This window comes from Fundulus heteroclitus, chromosome 3 (genome assembly GCF_011125445.2).
Source record: "Fundulus heteroclitus isolate FHET01 chromosome 3, MU-UCD_Fhet_4.1, whole genome shotgun sequence".
Lineage (NCBI taxonomy): Eukaryota > Metazoa > Chordata > Actinopteri > Cyprinodontiformes > Fundulidae > Fundulus > Fundulus heteroclitus.
In genome coordinates this window covers 21,653,172-21,675,078 of record NC_046363.1, presented here as the reverse complement: position 1 = coordinate 21,675,078, position 21,907 = coordinate 21,653,172, and the positions used below count along the sequence as shown (strand labels likewise).

Genomic DNA, 21,907 nt, shown 5'->3' with positions numbered 1-21,907 from the left:
CCCGATTAAATAAAAGCCCTGTTGGCTTACTGGTATTTTATTTCTACTGTTTACACTTTGTTTTTGTGCACTATAGGTTAGTAAACAATGTTTATGTCTGCTGATCGCGCCCGGTGCAAAACTTCTTCTCAGGCTTAAAAAGGACTGAGGAAACACTATCAGGACAAACACTTGGTGTATGTCCTGGGTTGTATGGTGTTGTTTTATATGCAGATGATGTTGTTTTTTAATATATATAGTCATAGTATGTGACTAGACCCCTTTAAATGCCATAGAGACGCTAAAAACCAATTGCTGCTGCAGCTGATTATAGGTAAACATCCAGGGATATATGTTTGGAGATAACTTCTTATTGGTTGTAAGCCAATGCTCTTGTTGAAAGAGACACCAAAAATAAAAACAGCAATAAAAACGATCTTGTTAATTTATTTACTTACAATGGAATTAAATCCCCACAAACAATTCAATTCAATTTTTTCAATTCAATTTTATTTATATAGCGCCAAATCATGAAACATGTCATCTCAAGGCACTTTACAAAATCAAGTTCAATCATATTATACAGATTGGGTCAGATTATACAGATTGGTCAAAAATGTCCTATATAAGGGAACCAGTTGATTGCATCAAAGTCCCGACAAGCAGCATTCACTCCTGGAGAAGCGTAGAGCCACAGGGAGAGTCGTCTGCATTGTACCATGGCTTTGCTGCAATCCCTCATACTGGCAAGCATGAAGCGACAGTGGGAAAGAAAAACCACCCACTTAACGGGAGGAAAAAACCTACCTCAGAGAACCGGGCTCAGTATGAACGGTCATCTGCCTCGACCGCTGGGGTTACAGAAGACAGAACAGAGACACAACAAGAGAGACAAAGTACGCCACAGAAGCACACATTGAATCCTAGTCACTCTGTCTACATAGAATGGTAGTCAGCGGGTGAGCCGTCTTCTCTGGATGATGTCACAGTTAAACAGGAACGCAGACAAGTGTGTACCTACTATGAAGAAAAAAAGAGAGAGGAAAAAGTTAAAAGCTGAAATGACGACAGTCATTTCAATGTAATACAATGCAAAACTGGAGACAGTAGACTGAAGAACAGTAGAACTCATATATGTGAGAAAATTAGATCCTGATATACTCCAGTAGCCTAAGCCTATAGCAGTAAAACTATAAGGTAGCTGAGAGTAACATGAGCCACTAGTTATAATTTTTGTCAAAAAGAAAGTTTTAAGCCTAGTCTTAAAAGTAGACACAGTGTCTGCCTCACTGACCAAAACTGGGAGTTGGTTCCACAGGAGAGGAGCCTGATAGCTAAAGGATCTGCCTCCCATTCTACTTTTAGAGACTCTAGGAACCACCAGAACCTGCAGTCTGAGAACGAAGTGCTCTGCTAGGAACATACGGGGTAATCAGAGCTCTGATATATGATGGAGTTTGATTATTAAGGGCTTTATACGTTAGAAGGAGAATTTTAATTCTATTCTTGATTTAACAGGAAGCCAATGAAGGGAAGCTAAAACAGGAGAAATATGATCCCTCTTGTTGATTTTCATCAGAACTCTTGCCGCAGCATTTGGATCAGCTGAAGACTTTGAACTGCATTTTGTGGACTTCCTGATAGTAAAGAATTACAATAGTCCAGCCTTGAAGTAAACAAATGCATGGACTAGTTTTTCAGCATCACCCCTGGACAGAAAGTTCTAATTTTGGCGTATTATCCGGAGGTGAAAAAAAGGAAACTCTGGAAACCTGTTTACTATGGGATTTAAATGACATGTCTGGTCGAAAACAACAACAAGCAGCAGTTGGTCCGGCTGCTGACTCACTGGAGCTGTCTGTCGTCACCTTGGCATAAACTATGTTTTGCCAAGAATTTTTTTATTTTCTCAACTCTCACAAACTTTCTTTCCTGCATAGCAGGGGAGCGTAAGAGACCTTTTTGGCTACACGTTTACTTCATGTCTTCTGTTAAAATGGCTTGCTTTAACTGAGAGGTGACAGCTGGCTGTTGCCTAGTGTTGTTTTAACACGACACACCAGCATCCTTCTATGGCTCCAAAGGCGTTTTAAAGTTTTATTTACCAACTTGATCTGCTGTGATTACTGAAGTTAGCACACTGTCAAAAATGTTTAGGGCTTCTGGCTCTAAAATAAGCCAATATTTGCCTTTTAATCAGCTTAGAAAACACAGATCCACAAAACAAAGACACTTCTCTGATTAAAAAAAAAAAGCAGCGTCGTCAAAACACTGGTAAAATTTAACACACTTTTTTTCTTTTTTTTTACCCCGTCTTTACAGAGAGACCTGCCAATCTTCTATTGTATAACCCGGCAGAACCGATGCGTGCCTCATCCTATTTTGAGTGGTGTCACACTTTGATGAGCAAAGTAAAAGCTCTGGGGCTGGTTGTGTGAGATTAGTGGCAGGCTGGTAATTCAGTATAAAATTATGTTTTACATTAGTAGAAGTTCTTTATTGGAGCCTTTTTCTCTACCAGCTGTGTAGAAGGAATTTCTGAATGGTGGTAAAAAAAAAAAGAAGCCGTCTTTTACTGTACTTTTACTCAGATAGCTTCCCCTCGACAGTCATGTGAAGACCAGAAAATATAGTGATGTAGAAAAAAAATATGCTCCAGGTCATATATCTGGTGGTCCAGACACCTTATACACCCTGGTGTGTCATTCCAGCATGCCTGATATTAATTTCTTTGCAACTGGTCATCTTTTACATGCTGTTTTCCAGCGCTGCCTCCAATTTATTTCCCCCTACTCTGTGATTGGGGCTTTATGGTTTGCTAGCTGTGAACAGGGCGCAGGGGCCCAGATGGAGATAATCTGGCCTGTGGTGTAAAGTCCTTTATCTTTCATGCGGGGCTTTAAGGAACAATTTGCAGAGCTATTAATTTGAGCTTTCGTATCACATTGCTGCAGCCAATATTTCTTCCTCTGGTTTACAGATGGAGAGCAGACCCAAGTACTATGGCAGAGAGTGAGTTTAACGTGACTTTCTTTCTTTGTTTGTGTGCATTTGTTGTTGCTAATACTGTGCAGCGAAGGCTTTTCTGCATCATTTTAGCCATGTATCAGATAATGGTTAAGTAAGTTTCGTTTTTTAGCTTTAGGCAAATTTCATTGCAACATCTAATCGCGTATGTTGGTTGTTAATGACAAAAATCATACATTTTTTTAAAACAGATTTCATGGCATCATATCTCGAGAATATGCAGATGAGCTGCTGGCGGGTACAGAGGGGGCTTACCTCATCAGGGAGAGCCAAAGACAGCCTGGGACTCACACCTTGGCCTTAAGGTACTAAAAAAAACACACCATTAAACCTGAAACATGAACATTTTGACTCCATCTCCAGCGTTCTGCCCAGCTATTATACCACCTGTTCAAGCTCTCCTGTCCATAAATATCCCTCCAGCTTTGGACACCAGACCCTCAACTACAGGTTGTTTTATGACGGGAAGCACTTTGTCGGGGAGAAGAGGTTCGAGTCCGTCCACGACTTGGTGACGGACGCTCTCATCACTCTCTACATCGAGACCAAGGCGGCGGAGTACATCGCCAAAATGACCACCAACCCGATCTACGAGCATCTGGGCTATACGTCTCTGCTCAAAGACAAGATGGTGCACAGACTGAGCCGGGGGCGCACCGAGCCTCGCCGGGTCACCTTCCAGAGCGATGACAGGGTGAGTTTGGTCGCTGCTCATGTCACACGAAGACGTAGCTTCTCTAGCTCAGGGGTTCTCGAACGTTTCGTGGCCAGGGACCCCTTAGCAGCGGCAAAATTTGAGATTCCTCATGCTGATAGTATTTTTAAACAGCCTTTTGTACTATTAATATATTAGGAATTATGCATGTTTTAAATATATATATATTATATATATAGATATATATATATATATATAGATTATATATATATATATATATATATATATATATATATATATATTAGGGCTGGGCAACGATTAAAATATTTAATCGCACTGATTAATCGCACTGATTAATCGCGATTAATCGCGATTAATCGCATTGTATTTACAAACTCCAAGAATGAATTCAAAAGTAGTGTAAAGAGCACTTTTATTTTAATGTTCTGCTGCCATATGAACAAAAGTGTTGTAACATTTGTAGCACTTATCAGTAACACATATTTAGTGTAAAGCTCAACTTAAACATGTAAAACAAAAAAATAGCAATAATAATAAATTAAAGCTTATTGCCACTGACAGGGAATTCTCTTTATGGGGAAAAAATCTACCAAAACAGGCAATTTCTGAGGTAACAGCAGGGAGCAGCATTACCATTTTATGTTCAATACCAAAGTTTAACTTGGCAGTGGTTCCAACTAACTTGTTTCTGTCATATTCCATGCTGGAAGAACTTTAAACTGAAATGCTTGCTAACTCGATATGCTTGCGTTTATTTGACGTTGACACGCGGTTTTTTGTTGTTGCTTTCTCGCGCGCATATAGTGAATGGCAGGGGGAAAACAGGCAAGAATACATGGATACTTTGAAACGAGAAGCGACTTCACCGACGGCGTCTAAGCAGACCCCCCCCGCTCCGCTCCGCACAAAACTTGTTCCGGCCGTCAACTCACCACCGCCTCGCCTCGCCTCGCCTAAGCTCGCTCGCGGTACCTGCGGGAAACACCGCCTTCCGCATGTCAGCTGTGTTTTTTTCCGGCCAGCACCTTTCTTCCTCTTTGAATCTGAGGCTTGGCTGACAGCGAGGTTATTGGCGCATTATCGCCACCTACTGTTCTGATTCAAACCCCTACACCGCAGCAACAGACCTTCACAAAATAAAAGCATGTGACCAACATGCGTTAACGCGCGTTAAAGAAAATATCGCCGTTAATAGTCTAATGAGTTAACGCGAAATTAACGCGTTAACTTGCCCAGCCCTAATATATATATATATATATACACCTAATATTAGCGATTTGGTGGAGATTAGAGCCTCATTCTCGATAAAGCCAAACTCGATGTAAATGTTGTCGTACTTCCTAATTTTAGCTGATTTGGCTTTTATCTTATTGATGAAGTGGACGGAGTTAAATATCTGTCCATTGTGTTACTTAGCTCAACCCCGACGCCTCCTCAGCAGTGCCGCCTCAGGCCCGACCACACGCGTTTCACGGACCTCCAACCAGTGGTTCGCGGCCCTCGGGGGGTCCGGGGACCCCAGTTTGAGGGCCGCTGCTCTAGCTTCTCAACCATTGTGGTTGACCACAGCTGTTACGGTGCAGGTGACGACTTGCGTGTTCATTTAAACAGAAAGCTGCCTCCAGCACCAGGTAAAATCCCTCACTAGATTGTGCAGATGCCCAAAGAGCCCTGATCTTAGCCCAGTGGAGTTATTGAGGTTATTTTCATATTATCCGGCTGAAGGTAGCAGGTGGCTGCAGCAAGTTCCTGCTGTCAAAAAAAGCGAGAAGCGGTGAACACCTGAGATAGGTAGCCAGACCATCACATTACCCAATTCAAATGATCAATTCAGCACTGGGGCTGCACAGTGTAGCAGTGGGTAGCGCTGTCGCCTTGCAGCAAGAAGGTCCTAGGTTCAAGTCCTACCCTTGCCCTGGGTCTTTCTGCATGGAGTTTGCATGTTCTCTCTGTGCATGCGTGGGTTCTCTCCGGGTACTCCAGCTTCCTCCCACAGTCCAAAAACATAATTGTTAGGTTAATTGGCCTCTCTAAAGTCCCCTTAACACATGCTAGTGAAGGAGAATGAAACAAGGATGTGAAAACTGACCAAAACTGAACTTTTTGGGCTTCATGTAAAATGCTGTCTGTGGCAGACAAACTAACACTGAACATACCATACCCACTAAATGTCACGGTGGTGGCAGCATCATGCTGTGGGGGTTACTTTAATTCAGCAGAGAGAGGAAAGCTGGGTAAAACTAAGTGGAAAGGTGAATGGAGTTAAATAGAAGGCAAACCTGGAAGAAACATGTTGCACCCTTAATCTGCACATGTTAAATTTATTCTCTGTGACTCTTTGGCCAGACTTGAAAATGGATGCAAATAGATGCTTTTCATCCAATCTGAGTGAGGACAAATGCACCCCATGCTATTATTTTATTTTAGAAAAACGTATGAATTACACTTCATATCTATGCACTATTTCGCGTTGGTTTGTCACATAAAATTCCACTAAAATACTATGAAGTTGGCGGTTGTCACATGACTAACTATGAAAATGTTAAAGGAGTATGAATACTCCTTCCATGCAATTCATACTTATGCAAACATATAAGCCGAAAGCAAACCAACTGTTGCGTCTGGTGTGTTATTTTTCACACATTTGTTTGTTATTAATGCAAAAATAAATCTTTTTTGGCTTTAATTAAGCTATCAATACATTGTTTGACACGTTGCTTTTGATCTACTTCGACGCTGCCTTTGCAGTAGAACGGTGAGTTTGTTGTGAGGGGGGGGGGGGCCCTTTGTCCTGTGACATACATTATCCTCTCAGCCTTTGGGTGTGTTCACCGCTGCCATGCTTCGTTGCTCACACTGAAAGGTAATGATGACCAAGGGGACTGCGACTTTGCTCTGCCTGTCGTCCGTATCAGGCTCGCTGATTTGAAGCCAAACACATCTCACATTGTTCTCCTTTGGCTCTCTTGTCTGATTAGGGACTGTGGATGGTTTATCAACGCGGAACAAGGAAAGCCTGTATCCCTCATAGAGGAGAAACGTCCTTCCACTAGGTGGCAGCCTTAAGCTGTCTCTCCTGGTCTTTGGAGTCCTGATAGATTGATGGCTGGATCTTCACTGACAGAGGCTTTTGTTTTCTTGGCCTTGTCTTTTTTTTTGTCCTCCGCCCTGTCCTTGATGTAACTCTCAGTTTTGACTGATTGCTTTGGGGATTATTTGGTCCAGCTGATATTTTGTCATCAGCCACAGTCGGTGACAGACAGATGACACCCTTCACCGACATGAGATGTAGCTGTATTGATTCTGAGTCTGGTGCTGATGGATGTCTCTTCCTGTTAAAAGGGACCAAATCAAAGGGAAGACTTCACATTTTATCAACACTTATACACCGAGTTAGACTTTAGGGATTTAAATTGAATTGTAATTAAATAAATAAAAGTATAGCAGGTTTACTTGTTGTTGAATGAACTGTAATACGCTGCAAAGACGGATCTAAAAATAAGTAAAATGTGTGTTTTTGTCCTAGATTAGAGCAGGTAAATAATATCATCTGCCAATGGAACGAGTATTTTGAACCCTGAAACAAGATAATTAGACATCCTGCACTTGAAATAAGATGATGGAGATGAGTTGTCCCTATTTTAAAAGTGCAAAACTCTTATCCCATTGGCAGATCATCTCATTTATCTGCTCAAATCAAGGACAGATACATTTTAAGAACATTTTACTTATTTTTAGTTCCGTTTTTACAGTGTAGATTATGATCAAATTGTCTTTATCTTGTCAGATTTTACCTGTCCTATCTGCAGAGGGCCTTGTAATAGTTTTTGTTGTGAACCTGAGTTATAAAAACAAAACTGTCGAGGAGAATATGAATAAAACTGCATAGCTTTTTTTCCCCGTTGTTTTTGGGAAACAAAATAAGCCAGTCAGTAATCATTAACATGTTGAAGTTTAAATTTAGAAGCATATGAATGTTTTTAGAGAGAGACTGCAGTGTAGAACTGCCTTTAAGATCATCTAAACCCAGTGCTTCTCAAAACAGAGAGATGTTGGGTCATAAAACATCAAGCGACTGGTTTCAGGGATCTCCAGAAATTAATGCAGATTTAAAAATGATTGCCAATAACATATTTTCTGAGCTCACAATTCTCTGCTGTGTTTCATTTATTAAAGATCTGAGTCAGAATGGTTATGTACCAAATCATAAAAACCAACTGGAGCGCACTAAAGTTTTTATTTTGTCTTGAAATATTGAACGTTTCTCATCAACCCTGATGTCTAAAACCAATATGACTGCCCCACACATTGAACATCGTGATCGCAGCAGTAATTACCCATCTGCCCTTGGGTTGTCATCGGTGACCGTTTGTGTCCTAATAAATTATTCGCGTACATGTTACGTCTCATAAATGTTTTGCTTCAGGGTGAGCAAAATAATGGGAAAATCCCATGGAACGAGGAAAAAGGAAGTGTTTGTGAGGCTCTGGGACGTTGTCGTCAGTAGTAAGGCTCTTATCGGCAGTAGAATGCAGTACGTTAGCAGAGAAGAGAAGACTTGATCTATCTTGTGGTTTGCGCGTGTTTGCTGATTTTAGCATATTTTTGTAACGTGAAGCCGTTTTCTTCGCTGTTCAACATTTGTGTTACTGCACAAAGTTACGCTGGCTTAGGGTGCTGTATCAATCCCCCTCTTTAGCTTTGACCCGTGAGTCAGTGACGTACGCTCTTTTGATTTTGCGACATTCTGTCATTTTGCAATGACATGATCTGCTTTCCCAGATCTTGCAGACATTTGAAAAATGATCAGCTGATAACTGGTCTGTTGGGAACGTGTAGACCAGGGGTGTCAAACATACAATTTAGTCCGGCCCGGTGGCTAAATGCATTATCATTATTCAACAATGATATTTTTTTTTCTTTTTTTTCTCCAGTGTTCTGTCTGGCAATGTGGCAATAAGAAATGTTGTCTTAATGCCAAAAAGAGCTCATCAGATTTGAGCAATACGGCTTTTGCCATAGTGCTCCGCTTGATTTATGAATGTGAATAGTTTTATTATGATTCATGCGGGGAATATCTCTAATGATATGGACACTACAATGGGAAAGTATGAGAGGAAAGGAAGAACAAGAAGAAAAAAGAAAAGGTGAAAGAAAGAGAAGATAAATGGAAGAGAATGATAAAACAATTATTGAAAAAAAACACGTACTTCATTTAATTGAAAATCTGCAGTTCCTATATTGTCCACAAGGTGACTACCATCTGCTGTTTTAATCAGCAGATGGTAGTGCTGAGCTTCAGATGTGGAAAATTGATTTTAAATCATTTCTTATTTTTTATCTGTTTGATGTATTTTGTCGTGCAGGACAGTGTTTTTAAGGTTCCAAAAAATGTGAATAAATGTTTTTCAACATTGTACAATCACTGTGATCAGTTCTTATGCATAATGCACAAGTAAATGTTTAACTGAGTAAAAGTATTGTTGAAATTACACATACTTTTCTTAAAAACGCTGAGGTTATTCATAATATATTGTGTAAAAGTGAAAATAATATAAAAATCAACAACAAGTCCACTTTTTATAGTTCTATTTAATCTTGCAATGAGTTTACTCGTGTGGCCCTCTTGAGATCAGATTAAGCTGTATGCGGCCCCTAAACCAAAATGAATTTGACACCCCTGGTGTAGACGATTAAAGGAGCAATAAGTGAAATTTTACCACTAGGTGCGCTTTTGAGCGCTTTGTGTAGATCGAAACAAGATGTGAGGCAAACCACGGCTCTCTCTACCTCCTAAATCTAAGCACCAGCACCTAACCTGTTGTGCATTCTGTTTTTTTTATTAAGGTTTTGATTTAATTGGATCCTCCACGGGTACAAAATTTAGACAAAATGTTGTTCCCCAACACTGATTAGGTGTTTGCCTTCCAATACTCTGAGGATTTTGTAACTTTTCTAAAGTTGCAATGCGATATGTGCTCGGTGTACTACAGCTAACGTACCTATTACTTATAACACCGTCACAGTAACTCACGAGACAAAGTGTGTAATATCCTTTTTAAGCTGGGTGTGTCATGATTCCAAGAAACTCACAGCGATTACAAACGTCTGAGAAAAAAGATTTTAACGGAAAAGTTTATGTTTTATTTTGTTGTTTCTTTATGGATTCGTTTCTCCAATTATCTCCCACCCTTGCAAGTAAACGTGGAGCGCCTCTTTCCCTAAATGTCAAATTGTTAGTTATCGAGGCGCCTGTAAAAACGCTCAGCATCTTCCTCCTGCCAGTTTCACTCTTGAGGATTCAGTTTCGGTGACAGCTGTGTTGATGTTAGACTTTATCAGCCTGCTCGCGCCTCGCAAACAGAAAATCTGTCTTCTCAAAGATTGGAGAAAGCCGGGGCCCCCGCTGCCTGCCTCTGTGGTGGCTCTTTGAACTCGGGTGTTTACCGGTTACACAGACACGCCCTGAGGCCCTACAGCCACAGTAGTTTCACTGTAAAGTCAAAATCTATTTACTCAGGGTCGGGTTGATGCCTATATAATGCTGCAACTGTAAACGCTTCGGTAATTAAAAGGCTGGCAGAAGGTTAAAAGGTGTGTTTGACTAAATCGACCTCTTGAGTTTCTTTCCCTTCGGTGCTCCTTATACGCGCCACACTGGCGTGGCTCTCGTGAAGCTGAAGCTAAAATAAAGAAACGATCTTGTTAGGTTGGGATAATTACCTATTCTCAGCTGAGGTTTAAGTTATAAAATGTTAAAAATACTCCTCAAAACTCCACAGTTAAATATACTCTTCAAAAAAGCCGCTATTCATTTCAGCCTCAGACATTAGAAAAGTAGATCAATTTGCAGTGTTCCCAGCGTGGACAAAAGTGTCAATTTCCTCCTAGCTTCTCTTTTACTACCACCCTCACAGTATGGCTATTTTTTATTTTTTTTTGTCATTTTGTTGCTGTTGAGGCTTTTTTTGTACTGTTGTCCTACTGTGCATTTCTCCACTGGGTCCACTCAGCTGTGCTCTCACAAAGCCTCGCCGGAATAAAAGAGCACAACCACTGGAAAGAAAGCCGAGCTTGTTGCGCGGACCACCTTTTGTGTCCTTCTTTTTTTTGTCCAGGCTCTTCTTTAAGAGACAAGTAGCCATCTGCCTGCAGACAAAGGGGGGGGGGGGGACCAGGCCTCGTCTCCCTCCCTGCACCCTTCCTCCCTCGTCTCAAGGCTGAAATATCTCAGAGCTGCCGATTCCTCATCTGCCCCCACAGACATAACTTTGGAGAGGGATTGCGTGGCGTGTGTAAGAATGTCAACTAGAGTGACGAATATCTTCACCTGTCCTGTCGCTCTTGCAGCTATGGGTCAGTTTAGCCCATCAAACAAAAAGAACTCACTGGTGAATCAGTTTTTAATTCATTTACTATTGTTTGAGCCTCAGAAGGAGCATTGAGAGAAAATATTTATTTTCTATGCTGCCACGGTTTGTATATTGCCATAAAACATTAAAAAAAGACGTGATTAATACAGAACACAAAAAGCAAAAACAGCTAAATAACATGACAGTCATATTTTAACTCCCTGAGATTAGCTATTGGGAACCGAGACGGAAGGAACCAATGACGTCTTTGTTAAAGCATGTTGCAGCAAGTATGAGGTGCACGTCAACAAAAGGTAGATCTTTTTCTTTACCGGTAAGGTGTCCCATGGTTGACAATGGGTATACTGAAAGGAAAGAAGTTTCGACTATATCTGGCTTTCATTTGTGGAATAGCATTGTGAGTACATACCTAAAAATAATAATCGTATTTTAAAAAAAGTCCAGGATGACCAGCTCTTTCATGTGGTTCACAGTGGTGGGATCCATAGCTACTGTTGAATCAGGGTGTTTACATACACTGTAGAAAAGGTGCATATTTTCTTGGTATTTGGTAGAGTTGCATTTTAAATGCTAAAACCTCAAACTTTACTCTTCCAGATGCTTCTCACAGTAGCTCACTGGAATTTTGGTCCATTCATCTTGACAGAACAGGTTTAACTGAGTCTCGCTTGCACACACCTTCTCAGCTCTGCCCACAAATTTTCCACCAGACTCAGATCACAGCTTTGCGACGGCCACTCCGAAACACAGACTTTGTTGCCCTTAAGCCACTTTGTAACCAAATTGGAAGTATGCATAGTGTCATTGTCCGTTTTGAAGACCCATTTGTGCTCCACATTTAACATACTGTCTGATTACTTGACATGTTTCAGTTCTTCCACTCAATGTTTTTTTCCTGATGATTTAATCTATTTTAAAAAAAGGGCACCAGTCCGTCCTGAAGCTTCTGCACGCATTACTTCACTGCTGGAATCAAGCACACATGTAACGTTAATTATTCTAGCCAAATTTTTGTTTCATCAAACCGTGTGGACATGTCTGTAAAAATTATTTTGTTTTCTTTTCTTCCTGTGTGCATTTACAAACTGTGATCTGGCTTCCTCTATAAGTGGTCTCTCAGCTCATATTCGTACTCTTTTTTTTTTTTTTTTTTTTTTTTTTTGCTCAGTTCTGGACGTCTAGACCATCCATCCATTGTTTATACCTGCCTCTTGCCTAATGATCACTGTAGATAGGCACCAGCCCTAACCCATCCCCACGGCTCAGAGGTTTATTTTGAACCATATGCAAATATTTATAGGTATAACAAGCGTTGTTGTTGGTTGTTGTCTGCTAAAGCAGAGACTATGTAATTTAAAAATAGGTGGGCACCGTTTTGACCAAATCGAAAGCTGTATGGAGTTACAGTTAAAATGGAATAAAAATAATCCAGTTCTTTATTTACTTTTTTTTGGGGGGGGAATGGTAGATTATAGATTGGATGATTTTCTTAATATCGGATTTACTCAGGCTTTATAAAAAAAGAACAATAGTGGTCTTCTAAACTAATGCAAGAGTAAACCAAGAGCAAATGCTTAAATGGAAAATATGATCATTTGATGGTTTCTTTTGCTCTATAATAATCATAATAAAATCTTTATTTAGCCAAGAAGGTCCCATTGAAATCCTGGGGGACAGGTCGAACTAAAACACCATCAAGTAAAAGAATCGTCAGAAAAGAAACTAAGAACTGCAATTAAAAGCAAATTAAAGGAATTATTACAAAATGGAAATTAGACAGCTGAAGCTGCCAATTTCTTATTATTTATCCCAGATTTGAAGTTCGCTGTGAACTCTCGACATTGCTGAATATATCAGTTGTCATTTTGTTATCTTCTATACCAAATGTTCTGCATTGAATATCCCTCTAAACTTGGAGATACATTGATCAGAACTTCAGTCACTGGTTTATTGTAAGGCTTTACACTGCTAGGACAAATTATAGGCAATTCCAGGGTTTATAAATGCAAGAAGGTATGAGAACATCACTGAACGTATTTTAATAATATTTTAGAACAAAGAAAAGCATCATGTAGTTAACATTTTAAATTTTAGCATCTCTCATTAGCAATAAGTGCCCCTTACATTACTAAAACAGCTATCTCAATGTGTGTTTCCACCGAATGTAGATACTTATCTTAACATTGACATTTCTGACTGACAGCCAACTTTTCCAAATCCAAATGTGACAAAGGTTGAAAGCTCCAAACGATAAAGCAATTCGGCTGCACTCTGTTCAGGTTTGCATTATAATCTGCTAATCACTCTCTGCAGGCATGTCTTGGCACATAGAAAATACAGTTTCCTTTTTAAATATTTTCTTGTCTCTCAGTGCTTCCCCTGACTTATTTTTAAAAGCCTCACTCAAACTTTGAGTTTTCTTCACTCAGTAACAACATCCACTATGAAGAGTGTTATTGGCAGTGGTGGGCACAGCTAATTAAAAAAGTTAGCTTCACAAACTCCACAAATAGAAATATTAGCATCACTACGATTAAACTGAGGATAAATAAGGGAATTTGAGTAAGCTAATGCTAACGCTAACCGCTAACCAACGGCTGTCTCTCAGTCACACATCTTCAGACAAAAAGATGCTACACGCATACACGGTGCATGACAAATGTGCACATAGCTGTTTTTATTTAGGATAAATTACTTTCAAATTTTTACTTTTACATTGCAATGTAGGCATTTAAGATAAGATAAGATAGTCTTTATTGATTTCACAATGGAGAAATTCACTCACATTTGAGAAGCATTTTCTATCAGTGCCAACTGGGTGCTGTTACTTATTCACTAAGAATCTGCCATTTTTGGTCATCAGTCGATGTCTTTGTGCATTTCTGTTTAAATTAGAAGATATGTACCTGTCTTTGTTATTTACTAGGTTATAGGTTGTGCCATTGCAGTTGCTTTTTGTGTTGACTAGAAAAGCTAATGTGGTCAAATTAACCATAAGCATAGCAACAACCCCAACTGGGAAAAAAAAAAAAAAAAAAAAAAACGCTACATGTCTGGAGACATGAAAATAAGATTACAGTTGGGATTTTGCTTGGATTTGGGCACTACTGGATTATTCCTTGTGCATGGTGTATGGCTCTAATCCCTCTCAATCTGAGTTAATGGTATGGCGGCGTAGGTTCTGGGAGGCAGCGGATGATGACAGGCAGGAGCAATCTGCAGTCAGAGTGTCTGTGAGATCCCGTCTGGGCGGCAGTGTGGGGAATTCCACTAGCAGACGGACATAGCTGGAGGTCAAGATCTGTTTTGGTTACAAGGACCCGGCTTTGAATAAACTCGGGTCTGTCTTCAAGCAACCAAGTGACCCATTTAGAAGCGACCCTGTGCTGACTGAGAGTGGAGTATTAAGTCCGGCTAAGTGAGGTGGAGTGTGGCCAGAGGGCAGCCCTCTAATGGGAATGAGCTGTGTCCTAAAAAGCGGGATGTGGAGGGGGGGTCTGCACTGTTGATCCTGCTTTAGAGAGCGGTTGAGCTTTGTGAATTGGTCCTGACAGCACCTCACTCTTAACATCTCATCTTAGAGTCTGTTCTCTCTCTCTTTCTGGGCGTGTGAATGAGGGCCATTGTTTGAGGCACGCTCCTACCCTCAGGCCGCCCACTTCCAATCCTGTTCCTCCTGCTCGTCTTGCTCTCTCTGCTCCCACTGGGCTCAGACGAGATGCAGAGTCAACTCCTGCGTTAGCTGTCATCAGTGGCGCTTCCTGTGCGGGGCAGAGTGGAGTGTGTCTGTTCCCTGTGTGCTGGGCTGTTGCCAGCAGCATCTGCTGCACAGCACTCACACCCCCTCCACCGGAGCTTTCCTCAGAAGACTCGGACCGTCGCCGGGACCCCGAGCAGTCAAGCATGGAGGCTGGAGCAAACAGAGGGGGTTTAGAAGGGGAGCTGATCGCTCGCATGGCGAAAAGGCAGGAGAGGAAGCGTCAGGAGCTGCTGGCGTTAGCCCTGGGAGTCAAGCTTGGGAGCAAGGGAACCCTTCTGTGGAAGCCTATTAAACTGCTGGCCTCCTGTCCACAGATCTCCTCACCTGTGGTGCGACGGAGTGCCTTGAAAGACACGCCTGAGAAGCTGAGCTCCTATGAAAAGATCCACAACTTCAAGGTAAGCTGCTTTTTCTGTAAGAGTAAACAAAAGGAAATGCTTGCCAGCCTGATAGTAGTTGTTCGCAGTTATAAATTCTCACACTTAACTTTTTCTATTAAATGAATAATAAAGATGTTCTTTATTAGATGGTTTTTGAACATTTAAACTAGGTATAGTGGCTTTTAAAACTTTTCACACGCCTGGTAATATTCTAGTTTCATGTAAGACCAGGAGGAATTTTCATTTCCAAACTGGAAATTTTAATCTTCAGTGTGACCTGTATTCAGTCTTTATTAGTAAGAGTTTATCTGCATCCCACATCTGGACTTTTTATCTATTCTACCTTGCAAAACTTCTATAAAATCTGTCATATTGTGAGGACGTCTTGACGTTTTCAAGTGAGTCCAGATTATTAGGCCCAAATCCAGAGTTCTGGACTTGGACCTTGGCCCTTCTTTTTCATGCTTTTGTTTATTTGGGTGTATGTTTAAATTTACAGTGATGCTTTAAAAATAAAACCCATCTTCATCTTTGGCTGTTGAGTGAACATCAGACCTCACATTGAAAGTTTGAGGTCAAAACTTAACCGGATTTTTTTAACTGTTGGTGTTTCACAAAAAAAGAAAGGTGGGAAAAAAAGTTGTATCTTATGTTGTATCCCTCGGGCATTGTGCCGCCACCATGGTGTCTAACACCGTGGTGTTGTTTTGCTGATCTGTTATCTCTCTGCAAACCGATGCTTTACGCAAATGATTAAATGTCATGAAAATCCTGCCACTACAGCTGAACTTTATTTCCATTTAATCAGATTTCCTTTAACTGACGGCAGCTGGGAAGCCAAAAAAGACTGAATGCCGACATTCACACAAAAGGTGTTTCAACAAACCTTTAGTTTAAAGGAACCAGGACATTACACCCTTTTTGGTTTTTAGATTTTTCCCCTTAGCAGGTATGTTTGTTTGTTTTAGTTGACTTCTGCTGGCTAGATGTCACATTAAACATGTTAAACAGTTTGGAGAGGATTTTCCACTTTTAAATCTCACATTGGGAATTTTAACAGGGCTGTGTTCACTTTTGTGCATGTTTTTGCTGGATGTCTGCCTGTCCTGTCCCAGACTCCAGCGTGTGTCTGTAGCTATTTTCATGAGAACCCAACCAGCTGACACTCATATGCACTGAGGGGAACTAATGGATGCACTACACCACAACCCATTAACAGCAGAAAGCTTTGATTAGCATTGATTTCAAAGCTTTTAGAGACATTTTTTTTGCTTCGCGGCTCTGAAATTGTGACAACGGTTATAGAGGCTGCTGTGAGTGCTGCGAGTGCTGCAGAGTTATGTTGTTTTTAGCGTTGAAAAGAGAAGTAGGGGAAATAATGCCTCTGGGTGCCTTGACATTTTTGTAACTGTATATTTGGTGTAAGTTACTTGGCAGGTTATAATGAATGCCACCTTTTTTGTTCTCTTTTCCTTTGAAACAATCCTCCACCCACCACCTGCCACATGCTTTCTGCACCTCTGCACTTCATAGGTCACCGGTACCTATTCAAAGTGCTTTTATAGGTGTGTGTCTATATATGCACGCGTGTGCATGTGGGGCTGCCCGTGGCTCCATTTGTGATCTTATCGGTGATCTAAGTGTGCGGGGAGGGTGTACATCTGTTATTTTGACTTTCAGGCCGGCCCCTGCGCTCGACTGCATGTATCCAATTGCCCAGCAGCAGATGCCAGACGCATTGTAATAAATCCTTTAATCTGCCTGGTGTATACACATATGCTCCCATTCAGTGAGGGGTTCCATCCGGTGCGGTTTGGGGGTTAACGGTCCAGTATATCAAAGAGGAAGTTCTCTAGTTTCAGCCGATCAGTGACTAACATTGTGAAATTTCTGACCACAGGTACATACCTTTCGAGGGCCACACTGGTGCGAGTACTGTGCCAACTTCATGTGGGGCCTCATTGCCCAGGGGGTCCGGTGTTCAGGTAAATGTTCTCTGCAGCATTCAAACTGTGTATTGTAAAGATTTTGTCACATCCATGTGGGATTACTGTAGTAGGGTTTCATCTGCAAATAACACCTCAATGGTGTTTGTCCTGCTTTTTGTTTTATTTTTCTCTCTATATAAGCAATGACAAACAAGTGAATATTGGAAGTACTTTTAGACTAGAGATACTTCTGTCGGAATTTTGAACTTGTTTCTTTTGGGCTAATTTAGAATTTATTAATTTTTTTAAACTATAATAATATATAAAATATATATATTTTCTATCTGCAGCTCAAATGAAGCAGTTATACTAATGTAAAAAAAAAAGACAAAAGTGTCACAGGGTTTGCATTTTAAACTGCTTTTAGCATCTTTTATTAGCGATTAGCATGATTAGCATCAATAAAGCTTTCACCTTTCTGGAGAATTTCGATGCTAGCATTAACACTTTGATTTCCAAAAGGCCACCAACATTTCTACATCCAGTATAATCATGACAGACATACAAAAAGTCAAAAGGACAAAATGAATTAACTTTGATGTACCCCGTTTAGGTTTCCTGTTATCTCCTTTGTCTTGTTTTCACATGCAGCCTAAAGGATTATCAGACATGTCTTAACGTATTCTGGGAAACATTTCTGTCAATAATGGGTTCTTACATCAATGATGCTTAAGATATTGCTAACTTTGAGTTTTCTCCCATCAGTAGCAACTTCAACACCGAAGAGTATTGCTCTTGTTAGCAATGCTAATAGTGCCAATTGCCCTAATTTAGGCCAAGTGCACATTTCTGTTTCTGTTACCACATTTAGATAAGGTTGCCAGTTTTCCCGTGGTAGCCAGGACGTACTGTATTTTAGCCAAATCGAAGTGACGTTTTTGGTTAATCCTGTTATAAACACAAATGTGTAACAGTCGTGAAAGAAGCTGTATTAGGAGCATTTAAATTAAACAGCAGAAAATACCAAAAGTGAGGTTCAGTGATCATTTAAAGAAGTATTTAGTGTGCGTCAATCTCTGTCTGTTAGGAAATAATCTACAGGTACATATGCAGGAGGAATGACAAGTATGGACAGAATTTTATCACAGTAGGTTGTGGTATGTGGATGACTAAAGCCTGGTTTACAGTCGCCTTAAAAGGTGACATGAGTGAATTTTTTTTTTTTTTTTTTTTTACTTCTTTTTACATGTTGTTTATCTTCTTTTTAGCATGATAGACTGTAAAATAGCCAAGAAATGGAAAATGATTTGTAATGAAACATGACAACTAATACAAATATTTTTTTGCCCAAATTTATTACAATCAACAACATTTCTGTCTGTAAAAAGTCATTTTTGTCATGATTTGCCATAAGATGTCCCTTTGGGTAATGAAGAAACGGTCTTTGACTCGTATGTCAAAGATTACAAAGGCTCCTAAGGCTTCCTGCCTTCCAATTTCTCCACCAGAACACACTGCATGTTTCTCATCTTATTATTTAAATATAGCAGCAGAACCAACTGATTGCTTTTATATTGGAAATAGCAGGTTGTCAGAGGTCATGAGATTCCTTCGTTGTGAAGACACAATCTTTAAAACTACACAGGTGGCCTTGGTTGCTCTCCACCTAACAGGATGCTTGTTGTTGCGGCATTTTCCACGCCGATAAGCCTGAGGCAAACACTAGCATCATCAGACACCTCGTGTGCTGTCGAAAACAGGAGAAACTTCTTTCTTCTTTCCCACAGTCTGTTCCTGCCTTTATTTTTTTGTTACTCATCTCCTCCCTCGTTCTCGCTGGAGTTTGAAGACCAGCAGGAATCTCTCTTTCAGGCTTTAAAATTGCTTTTTTTTGTGATTAAAAAAAAAAATGTGTGTAACACACGCAGGGGCACCTCTCGCACTCTCAGCTGTCCAAAAGGCTCCGTGTGACAAAAACTACAAGAACCCCGCTCCCACCATGCTGTTACATCCGCTGTTATCTACCTTTGGCGCGGCACACTGGGACAGCTTAGCTGCAGCTGCGATGTCTGACAGCGCAGTTTATCACTGACTCTGGGAAAAGCTTTTTAAGCTGCTATCTTTAAACCTGGTGCGATGATTGTGTTATCGGTCACAGGCTAATCTCTCTCTTTCTCTCTCTCTCTGTCTATGTTTATCTCACGTTTTTCTTGCTCTGCTAGATTGTGGGCTGAATGTACACAAACAATGCTCCAAACTGGTTCCCAGCGACTGCCAGCCGGACCTGCGCAGGATAAAGAAAGTGTACAGCTGTGATCTCACCACGCTTGTCAAAGCTCACAACACCACGCGGCCCATGGTGGTGGATATGTGCATTCGAGAGATAGAACTCAGAGGTATGCGGTCAGGCAACTCTTTAAAGCTTTATAGTAATGATCCAGTATATATTTGTCCAATAATTAAAAATGCTGTTGATTAGTATGCTCCTAGCAGTTATATACCTCTCTCTAAACTGTCTTTTTAAAGCTAAACCTCTTGAAAGAGTTGTTACTCTACAGCTATTAGAGGCTCTCAATGACTTCACCATCTTGAATCGATTATAATATCTGTTTTGTACGGGCTACTCTGCTGAGCCTTCTCTTTCCAGAGTCTCTGATTTGTTGAGATACAGGAGAAATCACAGTTGTCCATCTGGACTTGAGCTCAGCCTCTGACACTGTGGATTTTTCAGTGTTAAACCAAACAGTGAAATGTTCACCGGGTGTATTTATACACAGCTCTGGAGTATATTTGCATCTCCTTCGTCGCTTGGAAATATTTGTTGTTAAATCCAACTTCAAACCATCTTTGTTTACTCATAAGCATAGAGGTCCACAGGGTTATCTTCTTAGTTTATTTGCTTCCTTAATACAATCTTTGGAGATCTTTCAGTTATATCTTTTTGTGTTTGGTCGTTCCTAAGACTGCAGCTCTGTTCTTAGACCTGATTCATTTGTTCTTTATTTGCCTCCCTTACAACATTTTTAGGATTGTTAAGTGAAATCTACTATCACTTCTATGCTGACGACATTCGGTTTTTTTTTACTATTTTAAACCCCAATGTGTCTCTAAAGTATCAGTCATGTAGAAGTATTTGGAAAGCATAAAATCCTCATTGTTGGATCATTTTCTCCACAGTAGTCAAATCAGGATAAAACAGATGGTCTTAATTTGTGTCAGAATAACAAGATCCCTAGATTTATTGGACCCATGTGTTCACATTCAGCACACATCAAACCCATGTTTAAAAGTTTTGTTTCTATTATATCATTTAAGGAATATTGTTAGACTAAGTTTTTATATGAAATGCTAAACTACCGTTGGTTGATTATTCTTTTATTTCTTATCACATAGATTATTAGATAATATTGTTATTCAGATTTTACATCTCTCTGTTGATTTGCAGCTTATCCATAATGTGATTTCTAAAGGGCACCTCAGATGTGCCTCAAAAAATAAGCGTTTGATGTTTGACTCTCCAAGGCAGCAAAACTGTGTCACTCTTGAACATTGAACACAAATGCCATTTCATTTCGGTTCCCATATTTGATCTTACTCTGCGCTGGTTTGGTAATCCTTTTTCCAATCGTTGTACCAATTCTGGTTGGAAAAGATTTCAAACTGCATAAATGCAATTGGTCTTTTTCAGCCCACCTCTGCGTGACGCTTCCAGTTTGTATTGGAAAGGTGTCATTTGACGTGTGTCAGAAGAAGTGCTGTAACACTGCGCTCCAGATGTGCATCCCCCGTTAAGCATTTGACTGAACATATTGTCCAAATGCTGCTATGTCACACCTTTAATGGCCACTTTGCAATGGCTCCTTGTATGATACTGGAGGCGGTTTGAGAGTCTGCGTGTTGATGCTCCTTCACACTTTTCTAAACTTCTTTGGACTTATTGACTGATCAGGCTTTTTTATCTGTTGCTAAATCATGGCTACAACCTAAAGGTGATGGAGCCTTTGCAGGTGTACCCTTCATTCTAGAAAACTCCTTAATTTACACTCTGTGGATTCAATGGGCATGTTCAAGAAGCAGCTGAAGGGTCATCTGTTTAGACTGGCATTTTGCTAGCAGTGGTTCTTATTTGATTGTACATACTGTTTTTTTTAATTACCTTAATGTCATTTAATATATTTTATCTTTATGTCTATGATGTTGTTTTGTGGGGATCCACCTTGTGATTTTTGTCTGGCACTAAAAAGAAAAAATGTACTTACCAGACATAAAAAATAAAACCTTGTTATTCCTTTTGTCACGTAAATATTTTCTGCCACTGAGATCCTGCTATTAATCATTTGTTGCAGGTATGAAATCTGAGGGTCTGTACAGAGTGTCTGGCTTCTCAGAGCACATTGAAGATGTTCGACTCGCTTTCGATCGAGGTTTGTTGCCGTGAAATTTCTTTGACTCCAGATCTCTGCCGCTGTCGTTTGTGTCGCAGGGTTTTCCCTTTAGAAAGAACGAGCTTGTTCGGTTGCAGTTCTGCACAAACTAGTGCTTTCTGATATATTTTGTGGTTTTTTACACAACATTAATTTTTCATTTATACCAAATTCAGCCTTTGATCCCAGGCATGCACTGTTTGCTTCTTGTCAACAGATGGTGAGAAGGCAGATATCAGTGCCAGTGCCTATGCAGACATCAACATAATTGCCGGTGCTTTGAAGCTCTACTTGAGAGACCTCCCCATTCCAGTCATCACGTTTGACTTGTACTCCAAATTTATTCAAGCTGCAAGTAAG

General features: G+C 40.3%; 1 protein-coding gene across 1 annotated transcript in view; it reads left to right on the top strand.

Annotated features, from left to right (window-relative positions):
* LOC105926375 (beta-chimaerin) overlaps window positions 1-21,907 on the top strand; it is a gene marked incomplete in the record, with an annotated part of 68,983 nt that overhangs the window by 44,912 nt on the left and 2,164 nt on the right. Inside the window, 6 exon segments of the mRNA XM_036132775.1 lie at window positions 3,446-3,700; window positions 15,130-15,213; window positions 17,096-17,180; window positions 19,346-19,519; window positions 21,470-21,547; window positions 21,765-21,902. Of these exon segments, the coding sequence (XP_035988668.1) occupies window positions 3,446-3,700; window positions 15,130-15,213; window positions 17,096-17,180; window positions 19,346-19,519; window positions 21,470-21,547; window positions 21,765-21,902 (814 nt within the window).